The 12,112-nt window shown below is 45.8% G+C and overlaps 1 protein-coding gene across 1 annotated transcript; it reads left to right on the top strand.

Annotated features, from left to right (window-relative positions):
- Positions 1–1,667: 1,667 nt before the first annotated feature.
- On the top strand, positions 1,668–8,671 carry CENPM (centromere protein M). The gene is made up of 6 exons (XM_027885048.1): positions 1,668–1,812; positions 2,003–2,082; positions 4,603–4,701; positions 5,739–5,818; positions 6,868–6,959; positions 7,664–8,671. Exons 1-6 carry the CDS (start codon positions 1,756–1,758, stop codon positions 7,784–7,786), a joined length of 531 nt encoding a protein of 176 aa, XP_027740849.1. The 5' UTR covers positions 1,668–1,755; the 3' UTR covers positions 7,787–8,671.
- The last annotated feature ends 3,441 nt before the right edge of the window (positions 8,672–12,112 follow it).

The raw sequence follows: 12,112 nt of genomic DNA, 5'->3' as shown, positions 1-12,112 counted from the left end.
CCAGCAGAGGTTCTCGTCCTCCTCTGCATCCCACAACTAGTACCAGAAGTCCCAAGACCCCAAGATTATATTCACACTGGTTTGGTCAGGCATGTCTAGCACCTCCCCCAGGCCGGGGAGTTCCACAATGGGTGGTTGTGAGTAGTGGGTGTGAGGACAGGAATATCCTCCTATCTCACAGGCTTCTTAACACCCAGTTTATAGCCTGAGGGGTCAGGTGTGCTCTGGGCAGCTGCTGCAGTTTCTGGAAAATGACGTAGAGGGTGTCGAATACACAGTTTGGGTGACACCCACAGAGTGATGAACTGGTCCCAGCTGCTCTAACTAAGACACTTTGCTAACATTTTTCCCTCATAGCTGGCATTGGTGAGGCCATACCTCAAATCCTGTGTTCAGTTTTAGGCCCTTCACTACAAGAAGTATGTTGAGGTGCTGGAGCATGTCCAGAGAAGAGAAAAGAAACTGATGAAGATGAGGGAACTGAGGATGTTTAGCCTGGAGAAAAGGAGGCTCAAGGGAGACCTTATTGCTCTCTACAACTCCCTGAAAGGAGGCTGTAGTGAGGTGGGGTTTGGTCTCTTCTCCCAAGTAACAAGCAGTAGGACAAGAGGAAACAGCCTGAATTTGCACCAGGGGAGGTTTACAGTGAACATCAGGGAAGCATTTCTTCACTAAAAAGGGTGGTCTGCGACTGGAACAGACTACCCAAGGAACCGATGGAGTCATCATTCCAAAATTGTTTGAAGAGGTGTAGATGTGGCACTTAGGGACATGGTTTAGTTTCGAACACGGCAGTGTTGGTTTGTTGGTTGGACTCGATGGTCTTAGAGGTCATTTTAATTTAATAGTTCTATGATTCTATGTATTAGTTCACATTATAAACTGTAATGTAAGGAGGCAGTTGAATTTTACTGAAGCTTTTGGTATTGTTCAGCCTTGACCAAACGAATGGGTATCTAATCATGGCAAGGACCAGGGATCAGCCCAGCCCTGGAAACAAGGGCTTTGCTCCTCAGAAGCTTAGGCTGTCCATGGACAGCCAAGGTGAGGCCACCATCCTAATCCTCAGCATCTCTTCAGCATTGCCTGACACCACCTGGGTGCTCCAGGCACGACTGACCCCTGGGACGCCTGGATGCCATTAGAAATACTTCTGCTTTGCAGAGTTTTACTGTGATTAGCCATGTTTGGTGGTCAGTCCCAGTGTGTGGTATCCGAGTGCTTGGGGGGCCCCGCGCTGCGCCTGCAGTCTACAACCTCCCCATGAGGAGAAGTGCAGCGGCAGGCACTGATCTCTATGACAATCAGCGATAGAACCCGCGGGAATAGCCTGAAGAGTTTGGCAGAGCCAAAACTCTTAGCCTTGAAGAGTTAGCCTGAATAGCTGGCAGAGTTTTAGGTTGGATATTAGAAAAAGGTTCGTCGGGATTGTGCTCCCCAGGGAGGTGGTCACAGCACCAAGTCTGGGAGAGTTCAAGTACCGGTGAGAGGACGCTGTCGGGCACATGGTGTGCCTCTGCGGGCCGTCCTGCGCAGTGCCAGGAGCTGGACCAGCAGATCCGTACGGGTCTCTATCCCGCAGGACATTCCCTGGCTGTGCTCCCGGCGGCCCCGCAGCGCCCCCTGCCCGCCCGCATCGGCGCGCGCCTCCAGCTCCGCCCCTCCCGCCCCCGCGCTACGTCAGCGCGACGCGGCGCGCGGCGGCCATTTGAATTCCGGCGGGCGGGCGGGCGGGTGGTGCCTTCTGTGCTGGAGATGGCGATGCTCCGGCCCTTCGACAAGCTCCCGGAGCTCAGCTCCGCAGTCCTCCTGGTAGGTCGTTACCCATCCCCGCCGCCCCTGCCCCGGGCCAGGCCCTGCGGTCCGAGCCCGCCTGTCCCGTGCGCTCCGCCGGCTCGGGCCGCGCCTCAGCCCCCCCCGCGGGGACTGGACACCCGCCAGCGATATGCAAATGTGCCCCGGTCTGGTCTGTCCTGACCGCGCTGTCCGTCTGTGCCCGCAGCTCGTAGGCTCGGACGAGGAGCTCATGCAGACGCTGGCGGAGGCGATGCTCCAGGAGAAGAGGAAATTCAAGATCAGCATGTGAGTGGTGGGGAGAGGGACTCGCCGCCTGCGGCTGTGACCCGAATTCACGGAAAGCTGCTGCTTCAGGAATGTGCGCGCCGAAATTGCTTAAAAATGCGTGTTCCGCCCCCGTGGCGGTAGTCGGAACTGCAGGGCGTTCGGTTCAGAGAGAAACTTCTCTCTTGCGAACGCTAGAGAGCACCGCTGCCCAGATGTGGCCACTTCTGCAGCGGCAAACCCTTCTGCCCTCAGGGCAGGCGGCTTGGGCATGCTTGGAAACGGGAATGGAAGCGCTTCCCACGTTCATGTTCACCACGTGCATACCGATGCCCTTCAGATTTTGCACAGATGTTTAATTACTAAATTGGAAGGATATGAGAGGAACATAGATATTTATTTTTTTCTCCCCACCTGAGAGAAAGGCAAATGCAGAAATTAAACATCCTGTGACATAATGGGACAAGTACAGTGCTTGCAAGTACTTAAAACCAAACAAGATGTCCAGTGCCTTTGGTGCTCATTGTAGCCATTTTCTAAGTTGTGTGCTTTTCCTCCTCGAGCTATGAAGATGCGCTGGAAATTTAGCTTTAGCTGTGTGACAAGTGCTGTCTTAAAAACTTGATTAACTAACTTTTTATGATAAAATGTCCTTGACAGCTCTCTTGCCAAGACCAAATGAGTTTAGTCAGCTCTTCAGAAGGTGTTTGTGTTATTTCGCTGCTGTAATCCCTGGCGATGCAGTAAAAACAACCTGAGCGGAGTTGCACCGCTAGCTAATTAGGGCCACTGTACTGCTCTGATTATGGCATCTTGGATGTTTGTGCTAATAGCAAATGAATTACCCCATTTTCTGTGCGGAACCTACCGCCTCTGCTGAGCTGTGGAATGCCATAACTGCTGGGTAACTGCCCAAAGGCACAGAATCGTGCGCTTGTACTACAGCGCAAGATAAGTGCCTGTGTTAATACCACTATGAAAGCAAAGTCCTTTACAGTGGTTTTGGTTCCCCCCCCATTCTATTACTTTGGGATTATACACATTACAAAGAAATATGGTATCTTGTCTGGCAAGTTCACCTGCCAGGTACAGCTGTTGAGAGAAGAATTGCAGGGCTGGGGTTTTTTTGTGTCTCTTGTTGCTGGGGAAAAAAAGGGTTTCTGCAGCACATATCTGGAGGCTGCTGACATCTAGTCATTTTGGTTTAAATATAGCAGAATTTAAAAAAAAAAAAAAGGCACAGTGCTTTTCTCAGTTGCCTTTTTTTTTACTTTTTCTCCAGACAATAAGATGATGTTTTCACCACAGTGTCTCCCTAAATTTCACCTAAAATAATATGTTTGCTTGTGTTGCAATGTGTCTTTCAAGCTCACTTTGCTCATCTCTTGTGTTAGTTTTAGAATGGTTTTGTTAAGTTGTATCTTCCTAATATGTAAGAAACCAAACACCTTTATTTGGAGACTGGCAGACAAAACTACAAACTACATAAGATTAATAGAAGGGAATGTGTGCTGTGATTTGTGGCTGCTGGTGATAACTCTGAAGACCTTAGGACTGAATAGCTAGAAGTAATATTCCCAAAGAAGATCAGAATCAGCGTTTCTCTCTTGGCTTCCAGAGAAGAAGTGGATTGTAAGAGTGACTAAACTTCTGGGATTTTTGTTTGTCCAATTTAACTTTAGGTTGATCTTCCAAAAAATGAGGTGCTGATAATGTTCTTCCTTGTGGAAGGTCCAGTTATGCCCTGCTGAAACCTTTTTTGTTGGGTTTTTGGTTGGTTGGTTTTCTTGTTTGTTTTTTTTTTTTGTTGTTGTTATTAGTTAGTTGGTTGTGGTTGTTTGGTGTTTGTTTTTTTTAGTGGGAAGAGACACAAAAAGTCCCCACCCGGTATTTCTTCTAGCAGCTGTATCCACAGCACTGGTATTGTGTAAGAGGACACCTAAACTAACCTAATAGCTCCTGCACAGTGAAAGGGTTAAAAAGGGGATAATGGTATAGTATCAGCTCTTTCTGAGTTATAACTTCATCTATAAAGCTGTAGTAGTGATAAGTTTCTGGTTTAAGGTTTTTCTGTGCCTGGAAAGGTAGCCTCTCCAGCGTAAGCGTATGAGCAGAATCTCTGGAATGTGACAGGAAATCACTGATGCATTTTAAATGGAAGTTGGCAGCAAAATATACCAGTAAAGCATTGGGGTCCACTTTGTTAGAAAGGACTCTTCATAACAATTAAAGAAAATGACTTGGCATACAGCTCTGTGCGGAGAAAATGTTTCTGTGAGTCTTGTTATGCTCTAATAAGCTTCCCATTATAACGAGTCTTGCCTAGTGATTACCACTGTGGCTGTCAGCAACTATGAGTGTGCCGAAGATATGAGAGTACCACTTAAAAATCACTGTCTCTTCAATTACCAGGTAGTTATTAATTAGCGGGCTTCCTGGTAACTTGCTACATGGTGAACTTCAAAGGTTGTGTGGTTATGGGTAAGTAGATACTATCTTGCCGAGCTATTTGGTTAAACTGGCAAATTTATTGTCTTTCAGTCACATTGCTACATCCCTCCCCTTACCTTCAGAGAGAGATCACCTTCGGCCCAGGATAGATCTAATTGTGTTTATGATTGACATCAAGAGCAAGTGCAGGTAAAAGAAGGGCAAAAATATGAGAGGGGGGAACTGATATTCTTTCTTGGTTTGATGGCTGAATCTACGTTTTTACTGTTGGAACTGCTGAATAGTGAATTTCAAACCCAAGACTTGCTATGGGGTAAGAGCTCAGTAATATATACGGTGGCTTTTTGGCCTCCAGCAGTGGATTAGGAGTGAACTGCTCTGTGCAATAACATGCCTGTTGTGCACTAAGTTGCCGTAGCAGAGAATGCAGAATTTATTTCTGGATCTGAATATGTGATGGTATGAGCTGAGCCTTGGAAAGATGCTCTCTGTAAAATTAGATGGAAATGATGGTGGTGCCGTGAAGTTCTGTAATATGCAGATGGCTGATGTGCACTGGGCAGTGCTACCTAATAACCAGCCAGTTGCTGCGTCTGTGTCTCCTTTTCACTGATACTCCTGGTCCCCAGGGATCAGCACTGTTGATGTCTCTAGGCAAAAAAGAAAGGTCTTTAGGGATTGATCCCTTTTCTATCATCTTGTGCTTATCTTTGTAGAAATTATATTTGTGTCCCCAGGCAATAAGTAAAGACTTGCTAAGGCACAGAAGTCAGCATTTTATTACTTACTTACCTTGTGACTGATGATCCTGGGCTCTCATTTACCAAAAATGACAGGCCCAGCTGCATACTTACAGCACAGATGGTGCTGCAGAAATGTGTGGGCAAGCTCTTCCTGAAAGAGCCAAAGTGGTGCTGAATCTCACTGGATGTTAATGAATTCGGATGCTCAGTGTCTGTAAGTCATGGAGGACACCGTTCAAACAAAGACTAACTGTTGAATCTTGAGTAGGAAGGATATGTTATGGATTATTCAACAGCTGTGGGTATTACAGAGGTCTCTGATGTCATGCTTTTAGCATAAAGCAGAACTCTGCGAGCTCACAGATCAGCAGATGTTAGCATCACTGGTTTTCTTATTGTGCTTCTGAAAGTTATTCCTGTTGTCCTTATGCTGCACTGGTTTAACCTCCCTGTCCAACTGAATTGTCTGTACTTTTCTGACAGCTTGAAGAATGTCGAAGCTTCCCTAGCTTATGTGGATGCTAGGTTCTTCCTGGGGAAAGTGTGCTTTCTTGTCACTGGAGGTACGTATGGCACCTCTTCCTTCTCTCCAAGCAGCATAAAAAAAGCTGTGAACACCACTCGCTGTTGGTTTTCTTAAAACACGGCAGTGACTTAACTTGAAATAAACCAAAGGAAACCAGTGGCTTTGTAAAAAACTTTGTTTAAATTATGTCTGAACTCATCTGCTTTTTTTTATTGTTTTCTTAGATAAAACATTGTTCTCTTCTCTCATGCTCACTTCCTCCCTCATTTTTGGTTTTGTCAGTCAGACCTCTCTTCTCTGTCCCTAATCCCTGAATATGATTTGTGTTATTGATTCTTTTTTTCCTGTGGCACTGTGGAAGTCTGTTCTGTCTGCTCTTGCAGATCTGCCTTAATGGTAATCTTAATGAGCACTGAGGGGCATATGATACTGTGATAATAAAGTGAATCTAAATGGATGAGCTACAAAACTAGTTTTGTTTTAATACAAGACTGGTATTCCTGCTGTGTACTGTCTGGCCCTGTTGTGCCTCTAATCCTCCTGTCTCCCTGCCTCAAGGAGAGAGGGTGCTTTTCTGTGTACCCTCCCTGCTTCAGCTCAGAGGAACTGGAGTGGCCAGACTGTACTGCTCAGTGTTGAAACAGGTGCTGTGTCCCCAGAATTTGGGGATCTGGAGGTCTAATTCTGGGGTAGTGAAGAAGTTTTGGCATTGTCTTGTCCTGTGGCTCTCCCGATAAAGTGAATTTCTTTGACAAGACCACTCTGTGATATCACATGACCCAGCAGGACTTTGATAAGTGGAAGATTCTGCCCGTGCTGATGGTGCACTGATCCCTTATTCCAGCTGTTAATGTTACATTAACAGTAATGTGGCAATACTGTTCCTGATTATGTATTATGAAATACTTTTGTGCTAATTCCGTTTCAAATCTTTTATCATTCTGTTTGTATTGCTCACTGTTGCTTTATCTTCTATGGGACTCTCAAAATTAGGTCTGGATCATTTTTTAGTTGAGGAATTTCCTGGTACTTTTCTTCACTGATTGCTGATTATGGGGCTTGTAATGTGGAAAAACTTTTTTATAGTTGGCAGGGTGAATTGTTGCAGCGTTGAGATAAATGCCATCTCTAAACTGGGAGAAACCTACTGCAGTCCTGTACTATTCTGTGAACTGGAGGTAAGGTGTTTATTCGATGTCTGGAGGGATTTCTGAACTCCACTGCTCTGTGACCCTTAGGAACATCATTACATTAGTAATAAATACATGTACATATGCTGCTGTCCTGCTAAGTGTCAGAGACCAGACTGTTTTTACAAAAACACCAGAGGTACAGGAGTCTGTCCTTGAATTCAGCCTTCTAGTAACCTGCTCCTTACTGTGCTACTTCAAGGCCTCAGGGAGCCAAACCTAAACTAAAAAAGTCATCCCTGGTGTGCCAACCCTTGATATGCTTGTTCCTTGCCGCATTTTTTCTTCCTGGGAGCCCCTGAGCTGTTATTGCCATATAACTCCCTTGCCCATGTAATGAATGCTTCCTGTTAGCCAAACTTTGTGGCTTCACTGACTGTTTTGCCATTTGATATGCCACTCTTTCCAATTACCTGCTTGCTCTGAAAAGCTGGAGGGAGAGTTTGGCATCCAATGGTAGCACACTTCACTTTTCTGTGTATTCATCATTCCATCCTCAGAGACTGCTTCCTTACCAGCAGGTAAGCCCTTCGGGGCTGTCAACTGGCAACACTGTACCTTCCTTGACATTAGGATCGTAAATAGACCTGTTTGGGATTTTCTATAGCTAGCCACTTATTGCCTGCTCCTTTGTTTTATGACTGCATTTCTTCTTTTCAATTGATTAAATAATTTCTCCATTTTGTTTCCAGTTGGAAGGCGTACGAGTTGCCACTGCTCAGCGACTTCTCCGAATGTTACAGATCTGTGCTGGTCTCGTACCCGGATTTTCTGCCTTGTCCTTTAGCTTGCTGCTGAGGAACTTCTCATCGTGAGAAGATTAGCTTCTCATTGTGATAATTCAGCCACATTTGTCAGATTTTTTTTCACTTCAGGCATTCAAGCTGCTGCAGTTGGAATCACATTGGGGAGCCTTTTTGCCTGACTTGTCACAACCACTCATCCAGAACTGTTCCTAGCTGCTTATCTCTCAAGAAGAGCTTGATTCCTATGCAGTGGAAAACGTATAGGTGCTGTGGGGAGGGCAGTTTGAATTCGGGATTCTAATAATTTCCATTATTACACCTGAACCCCATTTCATGATCAAGTTTGGGTTTCATCTACTTGGCCAGTGGCCAGGAACTGCATGTTTTTCTGAGAGAATATCAGAAGAACAGACTGCTATTTCCAAAGTTCTAGGGAAGAGGCAGCAGACTCCTTCTTCCTTCCAGTTGAAATACAGCACCTTGAACTAATGTGAAACCTTGTTGCCAGGTTTTGTCCTCCACCAAGAAAGGAATTGTGAAGGAAGGCTGGCCTGCAGCTTCTACACAGACTGCACTTGGGAGTTAATAATCCAGCTGTGTGAGCATCTGTGTGTCAAAGGGCTCAGTATTTCCATGCCTGATACTAACTGAGGTGGAAGGGACTAAAGAAGATAATCTAGCACTTTAGCTTTCTTTTAGATCTTTGAAGAAAAAGACTCCACCTGTCAAGCCCGGGATAGCTCCAGCAACCCAGCCCCCAAGGCTGAGCAGAGTTCAGATGCAGCAGACTGGACCACAGCAGCACACAGAAAACACACATCTCTGTAACGTTCGGCACATGCTGTGTGTAATCTCTTTACTAGCAGGTCCTTATCAGCAGTAAGTCATACCTTATTCTTACTGCAAGTCTTTAGTGTTTGAGAGTTCTAATTTAATAAAATGAGTAATATTTAATAGTTGTATGCTCTTTGTTATGTATGTGGCACAGGCACTAAAAGCTGTGAACACTTGCTCTGGTTTGCCCTGGCAGCAGGGCTGGACTTTGCTGGCAGCTCAAACCCCCAGTTAGTTTTTGTGCTGCACTGGTGGCTTCAGCCACGTGGTGGTGGCAAAAGCTTTCCAAATAAGCTCTTCCTGTACGCCAAGTTGAGCCACCTGCCAGAATACAGTGTTTCTTGAGATGCTGGGATTTTTCTTACCCAGAATTGCATGCCAGGTAGAAACGAAGCCTAGAGAGAATGTGTTAAACTCCCCTCTGGCTCAATTTATTTAATCCCTAATAGTCTGCTTTAATGTTCCTAGGTGGAGAGCTCTAGCTGCGTGCGCTGTTTCGGTTAGCTTGTTTCTGACATCTGTCTGTGAGCAGGAAAAGCAGAAAGCAGCACTGCAGGCTTAATCAGCTGTGAGTGTTGGCAGTCTTTGCAAAGACAGCTCAGCAAGGCACAAAGCCTGTATCCTTGCTCAGAGGACACACAAATCCCAGCTCCAGTTGTATTGTTGCTGGCGGGGGAGGGCTAGGTTGTTTTTCAGCTGGAACAAAAGAAACTAAACCATTCAGCTGTGTTATGATGCCCAAAGGGGCTGGACTCTGGCTAAAACCCAAAGGAGAAAGACATGTGCAAACTGTCGTGGCTGTGTAAGGAAGATTGGAAGCTTAATGGGCATGCCCTACTTTCGGCTAGCTTTGTGATCCTGAAGGTACTAACCAGGATTTGGCCACCAGAGAGGGACAATCATGCTGAGAAACAAGATTTTGTGTTGGTTATGCTGTCTCAGCCTTGCTCTTGATTTGGGTCCCTCAAAATAAAGGAGACCATGGTTTATAATAGCCTGGTTTCGATTTGCTCTTGATGTGCAGGTGCACTCTGGGGGAGGGAAGGAAGGGATGTGGCATGAAATGACCCACTCTTTCATGTCCTCTACAACTCCTGCAAGACAGGGAGACTTTTCCATCTCCTAGGTCACTCTCCAGTTGACTCTAATAACTATTGGACTAAGGTAAAATCCCTTTGGCCTCGAGTAATTTCGCTGTGTTTTCTGTACTAGTGAAAATGAAACTCTTTTTGGTCTACCTGGAATGCTTTGTAGCAACCCACACGTGCTACTGTCCATTCCTGTACCTTCAAACAGGGTTTTTTTTCCACTGTTATGTTTCAGATGTGGTATTTCTTTCCTTCTACTACTTTCAAAGAAGAAAGATGCTGTTTTTATACTTCCTACAGGTGGCTGAATCTCAGCTGGTACAAAATAAAATCTAGTTCCTTAAGAGCAGCATCTTGCTTCACCTTGGGGCAAATATTTTTCTTACTCTTAGGAGAAAGTATTTACTAGAACTGGCAGGGGAAGTGGAGCGTATCTAAGAATATGACACTGTGTCTCAGGTCCATCATGTTTTACAATCCAAAGTAGTTGGGACACATCTAAAGCTACATCTTCAGCTATGTAAATACCTCTAGGAGCTGTCAGCTATTAGTTTAGACAGGCCATAACACTGCCCTTACTACCAGAGAAGACAAGGCAGCTGAGGATATCTTTCATCTGGATGGAGTAGCCAGGGCTAATGTTTGATAAAGGTCTTGTGAAAGTAGTACTTGGATTGGGATCAGAGGCATAGAAGGCCTGAAGCTGAATTAAGGCTAGTGACTCAGGTTCTGTTGTGTTCAAACATCACGAAAGAGCTTGCCAAGCTGACTGAAATCTAAACTAACAGAAACATTTTGGAGCTACTTGCTTTCTCTTTTCTCTGTTGCCTCAGTTCCCTATCCCTCTGGAGATTTTCAAAGAGAAATCCCCCTCTGTGACAAAAGTACCCATAAGCATTGCTGGTTTGACTGTTTCAGTTTGTGGATGTGTTTCTGTTTGTCGGTTATGTCAGCAAAATAAGTGTAAAAGTGGTTTAATTAGTATAGAAAACCTCACAACAGTTGCACTTTGGTCATGACTGGTTTTTCTTGGACGGAACTGAATGAGGTTGTCATACAGTCTCTTCTGCCATGATAGGTTGACCGACAGGATTTTACCTTCAGTCCAGTCGCTTGAAGATTCTGTATCCTCGACCTGCTGGACAAATGGCTTATGCAGGTGCTCTGTGAGAGATTTTGGCACAAATCATCTTGGTTGGCATTACTTGTTGGGATTATAGCTCTTCACTACTTCGGGTTTTCCAAGGGAAGGGGTTTTTTTCCTCACTTTGTCACACCAGCAGTTAAATTAGACCAACTTTTAAGCATGAGACATGACATGCTCAGTCTATGCCAACAGGAGAGAAAGTCTGTGTACTGATATGGCACCCATGGTAATAGATCTCTCTGTCCTGGAACAAAGATTAGAGATAAATCCAGCCCTGGGGATTTATCTGTCCCTTCCAAACCTTGAAACTGGTGGTAGAGGTTTAGATTCAAGGCCACCTCTAATATTTGCTTTGGGGTCTGGTTAAAACTGGATGTCTTTGCTTGCCAAGACCTGTAGTTTGAAGGGAGTGACTGGGTTAGGTCAGAAGTGGTGTTTAGCAGCTGTGGTCAAGCTGTAAGAGCTGCTTGGTAGCTCTCATCATGACCACTGTCCACAGCAGTGATGGACAAGAAGGGACACTGGCTCTACTGCCTGGAGCTGACCTGCAGAGCTGTGGCAGAGGTACCTGCTCTCCTGGTGAAGGCAAGAGAGATGCTTCCTCCTGTGGGATTTTTAACTTGTCTTGATTTTCCAGGAGCACTGGGCTTTGCTCTGGCTGCATTCCAGCTGCTCTGTTTTCATTCAGCTGGCCCAGATCCCCTGGCAGTATCATCTGTACTCTGAGTGTTCTCCACTTCCCACCCTAAGCTGGTGAGCAGCATGTTGCTGTTGGCTGCTGAACAACTGCCACTTTCCATTCAGTGGCCAGCTGTCCTTCACTGGTGGGGAAAAGTGATTTATGTGCAAGAGAAAGCAATAGCTGGCACAGCCCAGAGCTGGGAGCCAGAAACACTGGGTTCGTTTCACCTCTGTGGCTGACTTCTAGCATGACCCTGGGCACACGTGTGTCAAAAATTCACTGTGCCTCGCTTGCTCTGCCTGTACAGCACGAGCTGCCTCCACCGAGGGGGTGTAATGAGAGCAAATGACATTGCTTTGGGGTCACAAACCTGGAACTGAGAGGAAACATTCAGAAGTAACCATTTTTTCCTATTCAGCAGAGTTTGACTTTTACCTAAGTTCCGTGGGGGAGAGTTTGGTGGGACCTGCCTACTGAGATCGACCGTGTTTTGTGCCGCTTACATGCCTGGCTCTGCTGCAGGGAGGCTGCCTGAAACTGGGCTGTGATCCTTCTCAGGAGGCACTGCAGCATGGTTGGGTTTTGTTGTGAACTGGAATGAAACCACCCTCTGAAATGCTGAAATTCCCTGCACAATTCAATTA

The sequence above is a fragment of the Empidonax traillii genome, unplaced genomic scaffold (genome assembly GCF_003031625.1).
Source record: "Empidonax traillii isolate 1590-97213 ecotype Southwest subspecies unplaced genomic scaffold, ASM303162v1 scaffold159:size1039807, whole genome shotgun sequence".
Classification (NCBI taxonomy): domain Eukaryota; kingdom Metazoa; phylum Chordata; class Aves; order Passeriformes; family Tyrannidae; genus Empidonax; species Empidonax traillii.
This window is presented reverse-complemented; position numbering and strand designations above follow the sequence as displayed.